The sequence below is a fragment of the Equus przewalskii genome, chromosome 1 (assembly GCF_037783145.1).
Source record: "Equus przewalskii isolate Varuska chromosome 1, EquPr2, whole genome shotgun sequence".
Lineage (NCBI taxonomy): Eukaryota > Metazoa > Chordata > Mammalia > Perissodactyla > Equidae > Equus > Equus przewalskii.
In genome coordinates this window covers 147,326,044-147,347,077 of record NC_091831.1, presented here as the reverse complement: position 1 = coordinate 147,347,077, position 21,034 = coordinate 147,326,044, and the positions used below count along the sequence as shown (strand labels likewise).

General features: G+C 42.1%; 2 protein-coding genes across 35 annotated transcripts in view; both read left to right on the top strand.

Moving 5' to 3' along the window:
- MGA (MAX dimerization protein MGA) overlaps nucleotides 1-5,766 on the top strand; it is a 151,222-nt gene extending 145,456 nt beyond the window's left edge. For all 27 annotated transcript variants that reach the window (XM_070583472.1, XM_070583580.1, XM_070583548.1 and 24 more), the window contains one exon: nucleotides 455-5,766. In XM_070583472.1, the coding sequence (XP_070439573.1) occupies nucleotides 455-1,731 (1,277 nt within the window). In that variant the 3' untranslated portion in view covers nucleotides 1,732-5,766. The remainder of the gene's footprint in view (nucleotides 1-454) is intronic.
- Nucleotides 5,767-7,843: 2,077 nt separating this feature from the next.
- MAPKBP1 (mitogen-activated protein kinase binding protein 1) overlaps nucleotides 7,844-21,034 on the top strand; it is a 49,824-nt gene continuing 36,633 nt past the window's right edge. For 2 of the 8 annotated variants that reach the window (XM_070583793.1, XM_070583773.1), the window contains exons 1-2: nucleotides 7,988-8,100; nucleotides 8,698-8,919. In XM_070583793.1, coding sequence (XP_070439894.1) covers nucleotides 8,086-8,100; nucleotides 8,698-8,919 — 237 coding nt within the window. In that variant the 5' untranslated portion in view covers nucleotides 7,988-8,085. Of the gene's footprint in view, nucleotides 8,133-8,697; nucleotides 8,920-21,034 lie in introns of all 8 variants that reach the window. The other 6 variants (XM_070583817.1, XM_070583802.1, XM_070583813.1 and 3 more) reach the window with 5 other exon arrangements.

The window sequence follows — 21,034 nt, the reverse complement described above, 5'->3', positions numbered from 1 at the left end:
TGATGACTTAGGTTCTAGGCACCTAAATTTATATTAAGGTAAAAGGGTAACCTTACCAATACAAATACTGCTAAAGCCAATCTGGAGGAGTCAGCCTTTCTCTTACAGCGCTGCCTCTAGGGCTTCATTTTTCCCTTAGAGTAGCAGATAACTGGGTGAACAGAATCAAGTTGCATGTCTGCCTCAAGATAAAGAATTAACTTGGGCAACATTTCTATAAAATAATGAAAGGAAACTTTTATTAATGATGAAATATCAAAGAGTCTTTTGGTTAGATTTTGCCTGTTTTCTTATTAGGCTACGTCCATAATTTGAAGAACTAGTATTTCCTTTCATCTTCTTGATAAAAGTAGACAGGTGAATTTTGACTACAACTCCCTAAGGTGGTTATTGAGTATGAATAATGAGAGACAGTCTTACCATTGTAGATCTAAATGCTTTTTTTTCCTCCTAGAAAATGACGACTTATTTATGATGCCGAGAATTGTTAATGTGACTTCACTGGCCACAGAAGGAGGTTTGGTAGAAATGGGTGGCAGCAAATATCCTCATGAACTTCCTGATGGTAAGCCACCTGACCACCTGCAAAACACTGTCAGGAATGAAGATAACTCCTTTGAAGATTCAGGGAGAATCTCTTCCAGAGGCAACCATAGAGATGGCAGAATGGCATTGGGTCCAACACAGGTTTTTCTGGCAAATAAAGACTCTGGTTTTCCACAAATAGTTGATGTTTCCAGTATGCAAGAAGCACAGGAGTTTTTACCCAAAAAGATTTCTGGTGATATGAGAGGAATTCAGTATAAATGGAAAGAGAGTGAATCAAGACGAGAGAGACTGAAGCCAAAGGAGTCTCCATTTCATAAATTAAAGATGAAAGATCTCAAAGACTCAAGCATAGAGATGGAACTGAGAAAAGTAGCATCAGCTATAGAGGAAGCAGCACTAGATCCCAACGAACTGCTAACTAACATGGAAGATGAGGATGATACTGATGAGACACTGACTTCTTTGCTCAATGAGATTGCCTTTCTTAATCAGCAACTAAATGATGATTCTGTTAGCCTGGCTGAACTGCCCAGTTCTATGGATGCAGAGTTTCCAGGGGATGCTCGGCGGGCTTTTATCAGTAAGCTGCCTCCTGGGAACAGAACAACTTTCCAGGTTGGCCACTTGGGAACTGATTTAAAAGAGTTGCCTGATGTACAAGGGGAGAGTGACTCTGTCAGTCCCCTCCTCTTGCACTTGGAAGACGATGACTTTTCTGAGAGTGAAAAACAACTTGCAGAACCAGCCTCTGAGCCAGATGTCCTTAAGATTGTTATTGACTCTGAGATAAAGGATCCCCTCCTTTCCCACAGGAAAGCCAATGATGGAGGGAAAAATACTTCTGGCGTCCCTGCAGAGCCTGAAAGTGTGTCCTCACCCCCCGTCCTACACATGAAGGCTGGCCTAGAGAATAGCAGCACAGATACTTTGTGGAGGCCTATGCCAAAGTTGGCACCTCTAGGTTTAAAAGTAGCTAATCCTTCCAGTGATGCAGATGGTCAGAGTCTCAAGGTGATGCCTTGTTTGGCACCTGTAGCTGCCAAAGTTGGGTCAGTTGGACACAAAATAAACTTAACAGGGAATGACCAGGAATGCCGGGAGAGCAAGGTGATGCCTACATTGGCACCTATTGTGGCCAAATTGGGCAACTCTGGGGCCTCACCAAGTTCTGCAGGGAAATGAACTTATTTGTCCTCAGGCAGAAGCCAGGCTGTGAGAGGAACCCTCCTTTCTCTGCAGGCATCTGTTTATTTGTGTCATGGAACAGTGATCCTTGACTTTGATGTGGTAGATAACGGTAGAGAAAGGGGGTAGGGTGCCGACCTCGGTATAAGAAATTACTACTATGAAATTCTGATCATGTTAAAATGTGTTACCTCACTTGTGGTGCTGGGTCTCCTCATCCTCTCTAAGAAGATGTGATCCATTACTGAACACGAGGTGCCCCTCTTACCCAAGGAATTCGTGACAAGACTCTAGGTCCATAGTGGTTCCTAGTTCTTCCCTCCCAGAGAAAAAGCTGCTTGAGACTTCGGAGTTGCTATGGACTGAATTGTAGTTGATAGCTGTTGTTTAAGTCGGAAATCCAAGGAATGTGATGCACTTGTGCAAAGGGATTCAGAAGAGAGAGTTTTTAGTTGGTGTTTCAAGAGGAGGGGGAGAGAGGATAGGTACCATGGAATACCAAAGTGAAGGACTTTGTGTCATTCAGTGAAATTTTCTCTTCTTTCATATCCCAAGTAGTTTTCATTCCTTCATCTTTTCAATCAGAATTATAAATCCAAGCCTTCTGGTAAAGTAGGAATGCTTTTAACTTTTATTAGTAAGATAATTATTTTGAGATGTTTAAAAAAATACTAGTTCTCCCTTATTGTCTTTGGGTATTGAAAAGACCATTTCACAGTACCAGGGATTTTTCTACCTGGAATGTGTATTTTGGAGATAGGCATAGAGGGAGCCCTCCCCCTTTCACAAATCACGTCATTCAGGAGACAGCTAAAATGAAAAGCATTCCCTCCCCAGACCAGAGACAGTGGCCAAAATAAGAAATTGTGGGGCTGGATATTTCCCAAATCAAACCAGCCTTCTGGTGCTTGAAGGTTTCATTCACTATTACCTGCACAGGATGTAAGGAAAAGTAAAGTCACAGTAGGCACTCTTTACCAGGGAAATAAGGCAGTATTTGAATCACAAGATATATTTTTTATTATCTGCTACCATGGATTCAATGATCTGTAGAGCTTTTTCACTCATTAGCTGTCAGGGTATGAAGGACTGATAGCCTGTAAAGATAAAGATATTTATATTTTTGTATAGTTGTTTTCATAGATTTCTCAAAGGCTGAAGATTTCAACCTAGAAGATGAGATTTGTATTGAGTATAGAAATGATGTTTCCTATCTAGTTTGTAAATAATCATGGTGCACTTGAGGGGTCTCTTGGAAACTCCTGGGGGTAAGAATCACTATTCTGAAAATGTATAGATTGGGGTTTAGCTGCTGCATTTTGCCTTTCTTAAATAATTATATTTTGGAATGTAACCCCTGTTCTGTCTTCATTGACAGGATTTGCTTGTGTTGTGAAACACTAACACAAGAGCTTCCAGTACCTGGGCTGTGCCTAGGTGATGCTATTTCTTCTACATCCCCTGCCTTCTTTATCCCAAATCCCACTCAGCATATCTTCAGACCCAGTTTGTGAGACCAACTTGGAATAATTTTAGTCGGTAAATTATTACTTCCGTGGTTGGTTCCCTTTCTAGTAACTCTGATAATCAACAGATTGAAAAATTTCCTCTGCAGATGGCAGTGGGAGCAAATCCTTTGTTGGTTTTGCGCTACATGCCTTTCTAGACCTGCTCATCAGCATTCATCCTTCACTCCTCTAAAGGTTACTGAAGAAGCTTGAAGTAGGTAATGAGCGCCCCATAGCTTCTCATTATCCCTCTCACTCCTCTTTACCCAGCAGATTTCATTCAATGCCTTAGCCAAGGAGTCCAGCACCTGTCTCCCCTGCTAATAATTGTCCTTGGAGATGCTAATACTTTAATCCAGGTATAGCAGTTTCCCATTATTTCCTTGCTTGCCTCATCCTCACATTTCCTCCTGACTTCCCAAGGCTCTTGTTATGGCTTTTGAGGGTCAGCCAAGGAGCAGGCAAGTGAGTGAATAATCCTCAGGAAAAGGACCACCATTCTGCTTCTGAACACTGTTCTCTTTTTTAGAAGGAAAATAGACAAACAGTAATAGTCAGTTCTTGGTGGGAAGATATTTGACTGTTATGAGAGATGTACAAAGATGGAAATCAGAGATGATTACGGTTGTGGAAGGGAGGCTGCAGATGTCATTACAAATCCTCAAGATAATGGTATTTTCAAGACCTCTTAGAAGTAGGAAGTCATCAGGGCTAATTTGAGGAGGCCTCAGTCTTCAGAACAATCCTGCAGTCTTGACAGAAATCTAAAATCTCCAAAAAACTCCTACCTTTTAACCTTTCCCCAGGAGAAACTGATCTTTGAAAATTATGTGTGATTATGAAAGATGTAGTTGAGTAAGAGGAGGTGAGGAATTGGGAGGGTAGTGAGCTCTCACCCTAACTCAATAAGAAGCATGATCTCAGTAGACCAATAATTCGCCTTTTTATACATCTGTAAATAAATGGAATGTTTTTAAGAATAAAATTATGTCAGATTTAGCTTTTTCTTTTATATATTAAATATATATCTTTCCTTTTCTGCTTTTGAAAAAATGACTATTTTTTTAGAAACCTAAGAACAGAAAAAGTTTGGCGAGTGGAAGGCAGAATGTATAAACTTGAAATAAATCAGTTATAATAAAGCAGGACTTGGTGTTGGGAGCTTTGTGCTGAGTTGGACTAGAGAATTCTAATGCCCTGAGACATATTTGAGAGAGGTGTCACTGAAGTAGTTTTATCATAGGAATTCCTTACTGTTATAAAAGTGTCCGACATGCCTTTTGGGGAAAGTTTTGGGTGTTCTAATCTTTGTAGCATGTTTTACATGGGGACTTCAAAATTTTGTACAGCTTAATGGCAAGTGTTTGTCTCAAGAAGTCGTTCTACAATCAAGAAAGGCTAGCTTCATAGTACCAAGGTGTGCAAGGTAATATACCTGTTACCCTGGGGAATAACAGGACATTAAACACAGTTTTACAGGCTAAGGACAGTAGAAGTTCTTAAAGCAAGATACATGTTAGCCACTATCATGATTTACAAAAAAATTTTATTAAAGGAGTGCTTTACACATTGAACTACTCTTAGATCACAGATCAAGTCCAGTTATATAAATTTCATATAAATTACTTTGTGTAATTTATAGTAAATGCAGGTTTTTTTCCCCCAGAATTATGGATGAAATACCTGACAGCAGGTCTTTCTATAATAAGTTTGAAAAGGTTTGAACACAGAAGAAAGGGAGACAATCCATATATTTTGAAGGCACGGTTTAATAGTATAGTTTTTTTCCCCTAATTATACTGGTTGAGATATTGAAATGGAATGGGTCAGGTGAATTGAGAGAGAAATGCACTTTGAAGACAGGTCTAAAAAATGGTGATAACCTTTTCCTCACTCCCAGAAGATTAGGGGGGAAAAAACCAGTGCACAGAGTAGACAGCACATTTTGAGGTACTCTTATAGAGAATGATTGAGAACCAAGAATTAGAACACATTTCTTGCACAAAATTGTTGATTTTGAAGAAAGTGCTTATAAGGGCATCAGTGCTTCTTGTCATTGTATTATCTCGAATGAAATTTTACATGAACATGAATGGCTGGATGCATAAAAAATTAAAACTGAGGTGTACACACTGCCATTTGGAGGGGAAAAAAATGCATTTTTAAAATTAAGTTAGAGGGAAATGATATATATACAGCTTTTGAACTGAGGCATAATTGTAGTATATTAAATGTGACTGAACTAGTCTACAAAGATACGTAAGTGTTGAGTAATAGTGATGGAGGTGTGTGTGGAGAGTGAGAAGGCTAAACCATGGGATGAGTTGGGAATTTTGAGACAAATCTAAGCTCTACTAAATTCTTTTGTTGTAAACTCGGCTGTTAGATTTTGTTAAATAGGAAAGCAGTCTTAGAAGCATTGTTTTGAGATCCATCCTGTTTCCAACTGCAAGCATTGGTCTCAGCTGTCCCACAGTGCCTTGCATGTAAAGGTGCTCAATAAATATTTGAACTGATGAGTAAATGTTTAGCCTGTTAGTTTTCCAGGATCTTATAATTGCATCTATTTGCATCTTAAGCCTAGGGTGAATTTTAAAATCTGAAGAGCATAGTGCAAAATAAACAATTGTATACATCTCTTCCTAGACATGTAGAATTTAGAGTCTGACAACCATGTATACATGTTTAGGACATATACAAGGAGAAGAAAAAGTGAAGTAGCGTATGGATGGTGAAATAGTTATGTAAGGGTCAACTGCACTTTGGAGAGTGGGATGACAAATATTTAATTTGGTGAAAAGGGAATAACACTTCTGTTCATACTGGATCTAGGACTATTTTCTAAGGAATTAATTCATGAATCAGGAGAACAGCATGCAGCTTGTACCCTTATTAGCACTTCAAAGGCTGCATGGTACCTAGACACTAAGGCTGGACTAAATTGTGAAGAATTAAAAATAGGTGCTTTTGGCTTTAGACTGGGAATATCCAGATTCTGAGACACACGAAATCTCATTACACTGTTCTCAGTTGTTTTTCAGCTAGATCGTCTTAGACAGCAAAAGCAGGAGCTTGGATTTGCTTCTCCAACTTGAGCTTCAGATGAGAGTAATTTGGGGAACATTTTCTCTAAGGTAGCTTTGGACAGGAAATGACCAATGATACTTTGTAAACCCATTTACCAGGCCATGAGTGGTTAGGCAAGTGAGAAAAACACTAGTGGACGCAAAATGATCTGGAGAGAATTAAGGACAACTCATGGGTGGAGATGGCAGTTGCTGGGGAATGCAGCACCCAAGTAAGGACACCAGGTGGCACCATCTATTAGCAGTTATACATTGCCTCCTACCTCCAACAGAGAGGTAAAATCACAGGCTAGCAAGGAGTTGAAGGAACCAACCCCCCATTACATACTGTTGTGGCTAATGACTCTTGCCTCCTTCCTCTAGATTTGGGAAATAAATGTGAAAATCTCATTTTATGTTTCGTTACATCTGCATGGTAGAAGGGAAGGAAGCTTCCTGCTTCTGGTAGGTATTGCCAGTTGGTCTTTTAGGAGGTTGCTTCCCTGATCTTTGTGTCAACATGTGAGCTTTACAGATCTCGCTTTTAATACGTGGCTACAATACACACAGGATCATACTTGATCTACAACTTGGCCAGTACAATACCCACCCACAGCGATGGGTTTAGGGGTCCTTTCCCTCTTGCTAACATATATCCGCCAGGGGTTCTAAGGCTCTGGATAGGGTGAGACAGATACACCAGTGTACTTTTTCTCTGGGACTCAAGTCTTGGCTTAGGCTAACCTTTTCATAAATTTCTTGAAATAGCAACAAGAGAGAAAGTCAGGCTTCTAGAAAATAAACTCTCAGGCTGAGACATCTATGAAATATGAATATGCAAAGATACTTCTGTGTCCCACCCCCCAGCTAGAAAAACTAGGCCACTAAAACTAGTGCCACTAAGCTTGACGGTGACCTCGCTAAAGTAACAGTACTAGGGAAAAGGTTTCACCAGTAAATTTTAACACGAACGAGGAAAACATCTGGAGCAACAAGGCTCTGGTTAATTCTAGGTGAGAGAGCTTGGTGGGACATTGGCTAAAGCCTAAAGAAACCATGAAGCATATATCCCATAGGCACATTCGCTTGTCTTCCCTATCCCCAACACACCTAAAGCGCCCTCCCCTTTCTTCCCTCATGGCCAATCAGGTCGCAGAGTTCAAAACACTTTAGCGATCCAAAGAGTTACTCAGGAGAGTAATTTCCGCGTAGGTCAAAGCGGTCGGGCAGGCGGTAAGCAGAAACTTCTCCAATCGCTTTAAATCCTAGCGTTTGGGGTCGATGGGAGCAGAGCCGTATGGCTGTACCTCAATCTTATAATTCTGAGTTGGGAGTTAGTTTCAGCTCTGGTCCTTCGGGCTTATCAAATCCCAACTGTAGCACCCTGGGGGCGTGGTTACCGTCTTGTTGGGGCTCTGGGAAGTGCAGTTCTGTGGGGGACCAGTCCTGATAATACCATAAAAGGCTTGGTTCTCTCAATTCTGAAGCCATATTCTGTTGACCTTCCTCTAGGAGCGATACCCGCGATTCCGTTGTGCAGAACCCGTGGTTCTCGAGTCCCACGTCCTCTGCTTCCTAGGCCCTTCATTGGCCCCGCCCCCATAAACCTTACTCGTCCACTCTCGGAACGCCCTCCTGGATGCAGACCGCACCCCCTCGCCTCGGCTCCGCCTACCCAGCCCGTAGCTTGGCCCAGGCGGTAGTTCGCGTTTTGAGCCGTTCGTGCCACCATAGCTGCTCCTACCGCTGCTGCCGCGGAGCGCAGAGCGCTGAGCGCGATGCCTGAGGGCGCTGTAAGCGGGGCGGCCCCCTCGCCCCGGGGCTGGTGAGGCCGGGCCCGAGCGGGGGCGCTGGCGAGTAGCAGGGGCTTCTGAGGGAGGTGAAAGATAAGGGTCCAGTGCTCCTGTGGAGCACCAAGAGCGAGCTCCAGAGGGTCGGGGGTGGGGGAGGGAGGCTCCCGTGGCAGAACGCGTTGCCGGGCCACAGCGAGCCCCGCCGCGCCGAGTGTCCCCGTAGCCACCAGCACAGGTATCCAGGCCCCCTGGGGGACTCCTTGGTGCCCTCTGCGGCCTCTTTTCTCGGGCACTGCAGTTGCCATGGAAACAGCGGGTCATTAACGGGGACCAGAACAGTCACAAGTCCTACTACGGCTCACCCCATCCCTCCAGTTAAACTCCTCTGGCAGGCGTGGGCCTGGCATTTCTTCGCGGCTCCGGCTTCCCTCCCCTCCCCCCACGCCCCCCCCCCCCCCCTCTTTTCGTGGGTCTGCCCTTCAAACGTTGTAAGAAACCGCGCAGGACTTGAAGGCGGGGAGCAGGAGAGGGCAATACCTAGAGATAAGAGCTGCAGGCACGGCTAGGCAGAAGGTAAGGTGGCCTCTGCCATCTCAGGTCAGTGAGAGGGCATACTGGAAGGCCGTGTGGAGTGGGAAGGCAGTGCCACTGTTGAGACAAGTCCCAAGATTGGGCCAGGAACTGTCCCGGGGGCTCCTCATCATGACGGCTGTGGAAGGGTCGACCATTACCAGCCGGATCAAGAACCTGCTGCGGTCCCCATCCATCAAATTACGCAGGAGTAAGGCAGGAAACCGGCGAGAGGACCTCAGCTCTAAGGTGAGTCCTAGTGTTGGGAGCCCCGACTTTGCGACCCTCCCCTCCTCTGCTCCATGTTCCTCTTTCACCTTCCTCTTTCTTTGGAAAGAGGAGAACTAGAAGCTCCTGTTGGCTCTAAAGGATCAAGTGTGCCCATCTCTGCCCCTCAAGAAAGCATTGATTTAGTTTCAGATTAAAGGAAAAAGAGCACAGGGGTGGGCATGCTGAGATTCATCCGTGAAAAGAGAGAAATAGGAGGAAGGCACCTTGGGTTTAATTGTGGCCTCACTACAAACTAAGTCTGTGCTTGGGGAAGCCAGGTAATACGCTATGACTCAGTTTCCCTTCTTGGAAGAAGGTAGTGGGGCCAAATACCCTGTGAAGGGCTAAGCTGTGACTAATGTGACTACAAGTGTTACTGTCACAGCTAAGGTTATGTAAGACAGTAGTAGCAGAAAGAAAAATGCTGAAATACCTAGGCTGAGGAATTGGTTTGGTAAATGCTCTTGCCTGGGTCAAAACAAATTTCTCTCTTCAAGAGACCTAAATTGATTTAACCAAAGCTTCTTGGCTTCTTAGGAATGATAACATGCAAGGAGCCAGATATCTGCCCGAAAAACAGTTCTGGTTTGCCCTTGAAGATTACTTACCTTATTCGCTATATGCTGGGCCCTGATGCAGAAGTACCTCGGAGGCCAAGTCCCTTTCCATCCCCTCACTTGTCCAGGTGTTGGTCTGAATGCCTTCTTCAACTTTGTTGAGCCCCATAGCTTCGAGAATGCAAAAGTAGACTGAATTTATTTAATCCCTGAGGGAATCTAGGGCTTTGTTCCCATAGGATCAGATTAGACTTTTGTGTCTTATTAGCAGCCTGTGAGCCCAGTAGCCTTGTGTGGTACAGGATTGCTACAGGGAGAGGCGTATTGAGACAGCAGCATTTTATTGCCTTGCCTGTATCACATAAAGCCAATGAGGAACGATTTAGAGTGCTAATGTGCAAGCTGGCAGGGTTCTGGGAGGGATTCATTCAGATCACATACCCCTTAGCAGAACCTTGCTTGGATTTGGTCAGAAGGTGAAGAGCTTTCCTGTATATTTCAGCAGAGATGGTATTGAATAAAAATTGGCCACAAGATTCCACGACAGTGGAGATAGGGACCTTTCCAAGGGCTTTTATTAATCATTGTTCATATTCTCTAGAGGCAGGAGAATGAGCCTGAAACTGAGAAACTGTCTTAGATCTGCCTCTGTTTACTCATTTGCTGTGTTGGATCATTCTTAGTACTGCAAGCTCTCCTATTCCTGGCTAGGAACTTGGCAATGATCAGCACTGTTAGCGTAATCCTCTCATATCTTTGGTCTCTTTTTCTGACCAAGAATGGTATAGGTAGTAGAAATGTATGATGAGAGTTTAGTCTTCCGTGTCAATACTTATTGTAATTTTGATCTGGAATCCAGAAGTTACGGTCACCATTCTTTAAAACTTCGCATGTCATTCATCATTAATGCATTCAACAAAAATTTATTGCATGCCTATTATGTGTGGAATCAGTGATGAATAAAACATTATCCTTGCCATCAAAGAGCTTGTGGCTAGTCAGACATGTAGACAAATAATTACAACATGGTGTGGTAGGTGCTGTCCTACAGGTATGCATAAAGATGTTAATGGCATCACAGGGGAGGGAACCTAAGTCAGCTTAGAGGAATTAGGAAAGATTTCATAGAGGAAGGGATGCTTGAACTGTTGAGTCCTGACGCAAGAGGAGAAGAGTAGAAGCTCTCCAGGAAAACAGTGAGAAAGAGCATCCCTGGCATCGCCATTAAACAGCCCTGTTTCAAATAGGAATTCATTGCTTCAGACTGCTTTAAATGGCTTTGTTTGTCCTTGAACTGTGAATGGAGGAAATGCTTAGCTGAAGTTGAATGACCCTTGAATAGTCCAACAGAGCAGAGTGCTGGTGCATATCTTTAACACCCAAAAGTAGTAGCTGTCTTTGTTTGCCTAGGACCCTACAGATGCCTCACTCCCCACACTCCTTATTGCAGACTCTGCCTAAGACGATTCTAAAAGCCTGCCTGTGGTAACCCGTATAGGACCTGGTGTATAAGGCTTCATGAGCTGCTGTAATGTGTGGTAGCTGTGGGTAATCATGGTAACAGTCAGCGAGTTTGTGATTCATGGGTAACTAATTCTGAAATAAAATTCGAAAACCAAAAGACATGTGCCTTTTTTGTAGAGGCAAAGAAGGAAGTGACAGAGGGCCTTTACATGGCTCTCACCTCACATGGCCTGCTGCTTTGAATCATACTGTTCCTTCTATCTACAGTAGCCTTTTCACCACATTCTCCACTTATTTTTAGATCTAGCTGTGTATTTTCTGGAGCCACAGGGCCTTCTCTGACTAGCCCCACTACCTGGGAACCAATCTCTAAGTGTTCTTTTATGTATGTCTTCGTTTCCTAAGGTCAGGGGTCATGTTCTTTATTTCCTTTACATCACACTTTGTAGAATAAGTGAATGAGAACAATTTAAAGATGTCAAATCTAGTAGGGATAAACTTGGAATTCCAGAAGAATGGGAAATGATCAGGAGGAGTTTGTGACCTCTTTAGAAGAGAAATCAAATTTAGGAATAGTAAAATGTTGAAGAAGAAGTAGAGATGCAGCCTGTTTAGGTGTGGAAGGCACAAGAGAGAAGGAGAAGTGCATATATGCAGAAAATAGTGCTCGTTAAAGGCTTTTTAATTCAGGAGAGACCTAGTTAAAAATATGGTTAAAAGCTGAAGTGAGAGCCAGTAGAAATGGGGATTTAAGTTATTAGAGAGAGAGTAGATTAGAGCTGAGATTTTTATGAAAGTTTCTCTAAGGGAGGGAAATCTCTGCAATGTAATAGAATTGGAAAAGAATAATTTGAGGTTTTATGCCAGATCTGCTGAGTCTTGATGAATGTAACTCAAAGTTATCAGTCATAAACACCCCTCCACTTCAAATCCTATGCAGTTGTCAGTTCTACCTCTCATCTCAGTTGAGGCTGTGTTTTCCTTAGGCAAATGTGTGTGCTCTTGGTAGCTAACCCTCCCCCTCTTTTCTTAAAGTTTCTGAAAGATTTTTATGTGGAGGGAGCTGGATTGTTTTTCTGTTTCAACAAAGGACAGAAATGGACTGAAGCCGAGCAGGCAAGATTTAAGTTAGGGATACAAAAGGATTGCCTGTGCTGGAGGGTTGTTAGATTTTGAAAAAGTAAGTGGGGGAGGTTTTGAAATTCTCCTCCTCCTTAATAGCCATTAATCCAATCTGGGTTATATATTATCCCTTCTGGAAACAATGGGCAAGTTGCAGCTTTCTTCTAGTTCTCAGTTTTTATGAATACAAGTCTAATTCATTCTTTCTTTTTCATTTTTTCCCAAAATTTTCTCTTGTTTGATTGTATGGTGCTGCTTTGAGCCTTTTAATATGTGTCTCTAAGAAGAGTTTGTGCGGGTGAGTTTCATGGAGGAGAAAAAACTGACAATAATCTAATCTCAGCTTTTGCTCAGTGTTTGAGCCCAGGTGTTACTATTGAGACTCTTTAATCTGTCTGTTTGGTGGTGGAAAACATACTCATTTTCAAAGCATTGTGTGGGTCGTTGGCTCTAGCTCTAGCTTGTTGGCTCTCAACTTGGAGGAGGGGTCAGGAGGGCAGTGAGACATCAGAATACGTGTGCAATATTTAAAAATACACATTCCTGGGCCCATCCTAGCTATATGGAATCAGAACCTCTGGGGGTAGAGTTTGGTAGTTGAATATATATTAAGTTCCACCAGAAGTCCACTGCGGGGTTGTGAACCCTTGACTTAGGTGCTAGGACCCTGAAATCTTTTGGCTTCGCATCCAAGTCCTCATTGAGGCTTCCTGAGAGTAAATAAAGCCAGCCCAGTAAGTGTACTCTTCTCCTTGAGTAGTTTTCATCTCCACTGTGTCTTCTAGACTCATGGCTCTGTAAACTGCTGTGTCCTGAGAGAATCTGAGAGAACTACCCTGTTGCAGGGTCAGATATGAGGAGCAAGTCATTGCCTTACTAAGAGAGTTTAACAGGAATTTCCTCTGGGGGCAGGTATAAGAAACTTTATGATAATATCCCTGAGTCCTGGCCAGTTTTTTCTGTCACCATTCCATTACCCCCTTCCCTTGGGACTCATAGAAACCAAGAGTTTTTAGTGTTTAATATGCACTCTCTGGGCTCCCTACCTAGGCTAGATGACCAAGAGTAATGGCCCCTGTGGCCAACAGCCCTGCCCCTCACCTCCCTTTGTGAGTGAACTTGGGCAGGTTCTCATTGAGTTTTCTATCTCTGATGTATTCTTCAATTAAGGCTTGTGAAGTGTCTTGAGATCTTCAGAACAGGTGGTGTACAATGAAAGTGTGAGGTATTTTCCTGGTTTTGTTCCTTTGATCTCCATTTCATTTCTCCTTCCGGTGCCTGCAGCTGCCCTCAGCCTTCAAAGTGATTCTCACTGGAGAGAGAGGATTCTTCTCTCCCCAGCCCAACACCTCTTCCTTTGCTGCCTAAAATAGCCCAGCCTAAGTTGTCTTGCAAAGCTGTCCCTCATCTACTTGGCCTCACTCATTTCAGAGTCCAACAGCCTTGCTGCTTTCCAAGTTTCTTTTCCCTCTCTCAGCTTGCAATTTAGGGCAAGTTTCCCCTGTTGGATCAGTTTGAGTCACTGTCTTATTTCTTGCCAGTATTTTGAATGTCTCTGGGACTATTGGTATTTCTCTGAGTTCATTTCTCTCTTCCATTTGTCACCTGTGTGTTTTCATTTCTTGACTAATGAAAAAACATTGGTAGAAGTGAGGCTTCAGCCTGACCTCTGTAATCTCTTCGTCAACCCCCTCAGTCTAAAGTTGGGCTTGTGGCTGTTATCACTGTCTCTTTGTTTGGAAAACAGTCGAGGGCTTGAAATTTGGGACTATGTTTATTCAAACTAAGCTTCTCTGGGAACGTGGTCTGTCCCACTGTTGTTCACAGAGTATCTGTTGGTTTTACTTCATGTACAGACTGCAGTGTTGGTAAGAAAAAAAAAGCTACAGAGTTTTCAGTAGGATTTGTTATATTATACATCACATTACCACTACTACAAGCTAAGCCTTTCCTCTGGGTTCCATTGTTGAGTGCAGGACAAGGCCAGATTTTCTGTCAGCTTCCTTTTACAGCAGTTCTCAGTAGAGGTGTGGAATGAGAGCTGCCCACCTGCTTGGAAGTTTACTGAATCAAATCCACATTGTGGGTTTTACCTTAACTTTTGTTATCTGTTAAAATTTAAAAAGAAAAAAAAAGGAGGGGAGGGCAAGAAATAAAGTGAATATGACAGACAGATTGGGTGGTGTGGATCTTTAGGGTTGGTATTTTTCTTTTTCTTTTTTTAGAGATTGGCACCTGAGCTAACAACTGTTGCCAATCTTTTTTTTTCTTTTTCTGATTTTTCTCCCTAATTCCCCCCAGTACATAGCTGTATATTTTAGTTGTGGGTCCTTCTAGTTGCGGCATGTGGGATGCCACCTCAGCGTGGCCTGATGAGCAGCGCCATGTCCAGGCGCAGGACCCGAACCAGCAAAACCCTGGACCACCCAACAGGAGCACACAAACTTAACCACTCGGCCACGGGGCTGGCCCCATAGGGTTGGTGTTTCTGAGTGTTCAGATTTTCCAAATCTTGGTTTCCTTCCGCCAAACAGTTATATCAGCAAGTCCACAGCGCTTCTTACTTGGCCACAGCATTTTCCTTTGGTTTGAAGGACACTTACAGAAGAATGAGATCACAGTATGGATGTCTCCTCTTAGACTTCTAGGGAGTAAATTCCACCACCTCTCATTTTATCACAGAGAGTGTTTATAGTGCTTTTTTGTTGCTTCCCTAGTCTGTAAAACAGTCTTTTTTTTTTTAATACTAGATGTTTAAGTTTATGCACCTTATCTCTGCCCCTAAAACTAGAATGAGGCTAAAGATGTTTTCCCTTCCCTGCTCCTTCATTCATAGTTGAGATTTAAATTTACTTGAAGATCTTGGAACAACACTTTGTGAAACCACATGGCTGATTTTTTTTCACTTTGTCAAATTCTCTTTTGGAGGAGTGCTGGAAGGGCGTTTCTTAGGTTCTCCTGGATTTGAACATTGCTTCTCATTCATGCTGAGCTCACTAGAACTTCTAACTTCCCATCATACCTCTCATCAGTCTTTGAGGTCTCTGTTCCTTTAGTGGTGCTTCTGGTCATTTCCCCATAAGTTCAGCTGACCCCATTAAAGAGTCTGGCACTTAAAAAACAAAACAAAACCTTTAAAAAATTATGAAATAGACATAGAAAATTTCATGAAATATAATAATATCGTATTGTGAATAATTATAAAATGATTGCCCGTGTAACCATCACTCAAGTCAAGAAATAGAACACTGCCAAGGTGTTGGTATTTTCTGAAGGATGCAATGCTGATGGTGTCATCAAGGTGGGTGAGGGTGGACTTGAGGTTTTTGTCTTATGTAATTAAGATGATTTTATTTTTTAAAATTAAAATGCCCAAGGATTTGTTCTTTTACTTTTCAGGTTTCTTCTTTTCCCATCCATTACAGATTTGTGCCATTCACCATTTTGAGGCAGGATGCTTACTGAAACCACTCCTTTCCAGCCTTTGTTGTCAGTGCTGCCTGTCCTTATCTTACTCTCCAATAATAATACTAGAAATAATAATGTTTATAGGGGTAATAATGACTAACATTTATTGAGCTTTTGCTATGTACTGTGCTAAGCATTTTACATATATTATCTCATTCAAGTTTTACACTACCCCACTATAAATACTATTCCTGTTTTGTAGATAAGGAAACTGATTCTAAGAGAGGTCAGGTGAGTAGCTGGTGGTAGGCTCAGTAGGCAGCTGAGCTGGATTCAAACCTCAGCTATCTTAACTCCGAAACCCACACCTAATCTTTATTCTGTACTCCTTGCAGGGAGTCTTCACGTGCAAAACGTGACACTAAGCACAGAAGTATGCCTAGTATTGCTGTAGCCAAGAGTCGCATTTTGCATTCAGCTTGGAAAGTTGCAAGGGCAGTATCTGAAAAAATATGCTTTTCCCTCAGCATTCCCCATAAAAGTTCATTTAATGAATTTCTCAGATTGTTATTTTAGAGCCATCATTTAGTAACCCTTGTCCTTCTGCATCCTTGCTCCTCTTCCCATCCCCAACTCCAGATTTCCTGAACTGGTATCCCCACTTCTCTCCCTGTGGTACTGTTAGGAGCTATACAGCTTGTGTTTCTGTGGGTACGTGAATGTCAGCTTGACAGGGTGCAGCTGTGTGGTTCCAGATGACCATAAGCCACAGGCAGATGCTGCTTCTTTCTTGGGATTGGAGCGGGGTCGGGGAGTGAAGTGGAGACCCACAGATGCCGTGGTTGTTTTTGTATGTGGGTATCATGGGGCTTTAAGCTGTTCTGCTCTTAGTTGGCAGTAGATTGTGTAGCTCATATTCCTGACTGCTTGCTAGTGCTACCTACCCTACATCTCTTCCTCTTTGCCTCTGTACTCCACCTCTTTGGTATCTCTGTGGCTGTCCCTACCCACAATTGACCTCTTCTTTGAAGCCGTGGAGAGTCGCTGAGTTAAAATGCCTATTTTCTGTGGAAAAAAACTGGGTCTAAAATGTCCTATGCCAGGGCTGACCTGGATAATGACAGTTGGGGTTCAGTGAAGATGAAAATGAGCAAAAATGAGGTCATTTGCCCATGTGACTGTTTGGCTAGGTTGCTACAGGGTTGCTAAGTTCCTTGAGTAAGTGCCTTGGCTCATCTGATCTCAAATTTGTATTATTTTGGTTTTCTTCCTCAAATGGGCAACAGTGATGACATTATGGGTAAAAAGCATGGTTTTGGGTTTTTTTTCTGAGGAAGATTCTCCCTGGGCTTAAATCAGCTGCCAATCTTCCTTTTTTTTTTTATGTGAGCTGCTGCCATAGCATGGCCAATGACAGAGAAGTGGTGTGGGTCCATACTCAGGAAGTGGGCCCAGGCCGCAGGAGCAGAGCATCCCAAATTTAACCACTAGGGCACAGGGGCTAGCCCAAAGCATGGGATCTTAATGGATGCTTTCCTGCAGCTGCCCCAGTTAGTCCTGAGGAGAGGAAGCCCCAAGCCAGGTGGATCGGGTGGAGGGCAGTCTACAGGCAGTCTGTGTTCATGGGGGCGGAGCTCAGAGCACGCTTAGAAGCCTTGACCCTTGCTGCCTCTCAGCTCCTGCCCTGGAGAAAAGCAAGCAGCTGCTTGTCAGGACTAAACATGCAACAGGCAAGCTCATTGGTCAGCTTCTGTTTGGGAAAGCACAGTATCTTTGCACATCGTGATTGTTTTCATATAACATCATAACCTGCTGCTGACTTTTCTAAACATGTTCTTTCTCTTTAGATTGTGCTTGCTTCCCTGGGCTGCTCTGGTCTCTTGTGAGGCCCCTACAGAAGGTGTTGCAGAGGCTTTCCCTCAGAGCAAACCCAGAACTGCTAGTGAACAGGGCTTCTAAGAGTTAATGTGCAGATAGATTAGTTGGTGGGGCAGCGTCTTCTTAAAATGCAGATTCAGATTCAGGCGCACCCTGGGACTCTCTATTTCTGCCAAGCTCCCAAGTGATTCCTAAGCTGCTCTTCCTTGGGCCATATTTTGAGAAGCCAGGCTATTTGTGTGTGTGTGTGTGTGTCTAGTGGGGGTGTTGGAGGGGTGGGACAGCTTCTTCATTTCTGAGGGAGCTGGCTTCTCATTTGTAAAATTGGAATACCGATGGCTTTTTCCCAGGGCTGTTGTGAGGATTAAATGAGATTTAATGAATGTGAAAGAACATTCTAAGGTCTAAATAAGTTTACAGCTATTGAGGGGTTGCTAATATTATCAAGATCCTTAGATTTCTAGAATACCCAGGAGTTTTTCTCTGATTTGCTGACAAGATTTTGTTCTTTCAAGTTTCCATTGTGAGAAGTCCTTTTTTGCCTGTTCAGCCTCTTCTGTTCCAACATTTAATCATCCTCCCTCTGCAGCTTTTTATTGTAACCTATCTTTAGTACCTTTTTCTTGCCAATATTCTAACTTATATAAACAATACTTTAACTGCTGACCAAAAGGAAGGCTTAGCAAATATTCTTTTTGATACTAACTACTGTGTAATTTATTTCAGGGCTATGGATATGATTTTTTGGAATTTAAAAAGTCAAACCAGTAAACCAGGGGTGGGGGAGAGTCCTAACTTACTGTATCTGATTAGAAATCACCAGAGTGGTGGGCATGCTTTTTAACAGCAATAGCTTCTCTAGAAATAGAAATAACTTTTTTCTTCTTTTTTGAGATAATTCATTTATATTGAGAAATAATTTGGGAAGAGAATTAGTCCTAGAGCTTCCTCTTAGAATAAGAATTTAAAGGCAGAGTGAAAACACATTAATTTTATAACCCATTGTTTTGAGTTTCTAATGTTGTGAAGAGAGTGAAATATTCTATTTAAATAATTTTTGCTTAGAGAAAATATACATGAAGATGTGGGGGAACAAGTGCACTCCTACCCTTACACTGTTGGTGAAAGCATACATTGATCCAACCTTCTTAGGAGACAATTTGGTAATATCCATTAGAAGAATTTGTATATTCATATCTTTTAATCTAGCAGTTATAATTCTGGGATCTTATTCTATGCAAACATTCATGCCACATGAAGGTGTATATAACTGAATTTTTTTTTTTTGGTGTTATTCACAATAGTGAAATCTTTGAAGTAATCCAAGCAGCCATTAATAGAGGATTGGTGTACATACGGGAAGTGAAATACCTTGTACTTGCTAAAAAGAATGAGATCAATCTATATGTACTGAGGTGAAAGGTATACAAACTATATTAAGTGACAAAAAGCAAACTGTGTAACAGTTTTTTATGTTAATGATTATTTATATTTTTGTTAAAACATATATGTTAGTATATGCATAGAAAAAAGTGAGGCTATAAATACCAAACTGTTGTTAATAATGGTTACCTCAGGGAGGGATCGTAGATTATGGTGGACATTCACTATCTACATTTCTATATTTCTGTAATGTTGGAATTTTTTACATTGAGTCTGTATTATTTTTGTAAGTAGAAAAATACCAATAAAGATAAAAGTCTCTCCAATTTAAACATGTGTATTTCGTATTTAAATCTAAAATGTTTAAATTTTAAAATCTGTATACCCATTTTGTTAAAGCAGTTATGCAGAAATGTTGAAAAATATATCTGGTATAATAAAATTTTTTTTTAGTAATTGGACATAAAAATATTTTCTCACAAAGTCATCATTAACTTGTTGAATTTGAGATAATTCGTTTCTAATCTCTTCAAAAATATTTCCTTGGTTAGCTTTGATAAATAAAAATTTTTTTTTTTTTTTTGAGAAACAGCCCTGAGCTAACTGCTGCCAATCCTCCTCTTTTTGCTGAGGAAGCCTGGCCCTGAGCTCACATCCGTGCCCATCTTCCTCTGCTTTCTATGTGGGACGCCTACCTCAGCATGGCATGCCAAGCGGTGCCATGTCCGCACCTGGGATCCGAACCAGCGAACCCTGGGCCGCCGAAGTGGAACGTGCGCACTTAACCACTGCGCCACCGGGCGGGCCCCTAAAATATTTTTTGATACTTTCCAAAGAACATGTGCTTTCTGAGAAGGTTTTTTAGACAAGTAATATAGAGAAGCATAAAGAGAAAAACAAGTCATCCAGAATAATTCAATCCCAACATCCAGAATAACTCTTCATAGCTACATCCTTTTCTGGTTATAAAGGACAGGTAAAGTTCTTCTTAAACAGCACTATTGTCACTTTTGTAAAAAATGTTTTTTCTCTAATCTTTTTGGACTTACTCTGTAATTATAATTTAAGTCAAATTTGTGAAGAGCCGTGCCGTGCATGTATTTACTAAAGTCAGGGATAAGACTGTTTTATTTGCAATCATTTAAGGCACATGGATTATTCCATTGAGGCCTTCCCTAGTCTTTCTGGAAAAGCATCAAAATCCTTCTTCCTGCTCCAGCTTCTAGGGCTGGCTGTGATACGTAGAGAATTCTCTACGAGGTTAAAGAACTTACTAAGTAAGATGAACCAAAGGATATTCACAAATATTTTCAAAGTATTAAAAACAGATTCAACAAATATATGTTAAACACTGTACCCTCTGCTGTAAGCATTGAATTGTATGAGACACAGCCTCTGCCTTCTAGGAGATTATAGACTAGTAGGAGAAATAAGACAGATCCATAAAGAACTTCTGTACCAGGTACTCAGTAGCCCATGCCATGTGAATGATGCAAACTAAGTGCTGCGGTAAGAATCCCAAGGAGGGAGGAATCATTTCTGGCCAGGGTGATTACAGAAAGAATCATAGGGGATGTGATGGTCCTTAAAGGAAGGGTAGGATTTCATTACGGGGTGGTGGAAGGGAAGGACGTTCCAGGTAGAGGAAGAATGCAAACTAAAGCCCTGAAGCTCCTTTCTAGAATAATGAGTAATCCAGACTGACAAACACACATGATTCATATGGGTGAGTAGTAGGAAATAGAGGTGGGGACCCATTGAGAGACAGCTTTGGATGCTAGGCTAAGACATTTATAATTTATTTAGTTGGCAGTAAGGAGCCACTGAAAGTTGTTAAGCAGAGGAGGGACATGATCAAAGCTATGCTATGGGAAGATTATTCTGTGGGTTCTGGGAGGGGAGGACAGGGTCTACAGTAAGGAGATTCATGAGAAAACCATTGCTATATCCAGGAATGTGGTGGTGAAGGCCTAAACCAAAGTGTTGGCATTGGGAATGAAAAGAAATGAGCATTTTATAGAGATTAACATGTTGCCGAAACCTTCCTTCTTCCTAGGAGAGTGTCGTGGCACAAGTTGGCATGATTGCAGGGGCACCAAGAGCCCTCCCCACTCCTCTTTTTGTCCTAGAACACACATTCACTTTGCACACTTAGTCCAGACAAGGAACAGATAGTATTCTCTCTGGTTACAAAGTTTAGAAACCAAGAGATGAAGAAAACTCAGGCATGTAGAGTTGGTGAATGAGGAGGAATTAGATCCTTCTTGATGATCAGACTTTTA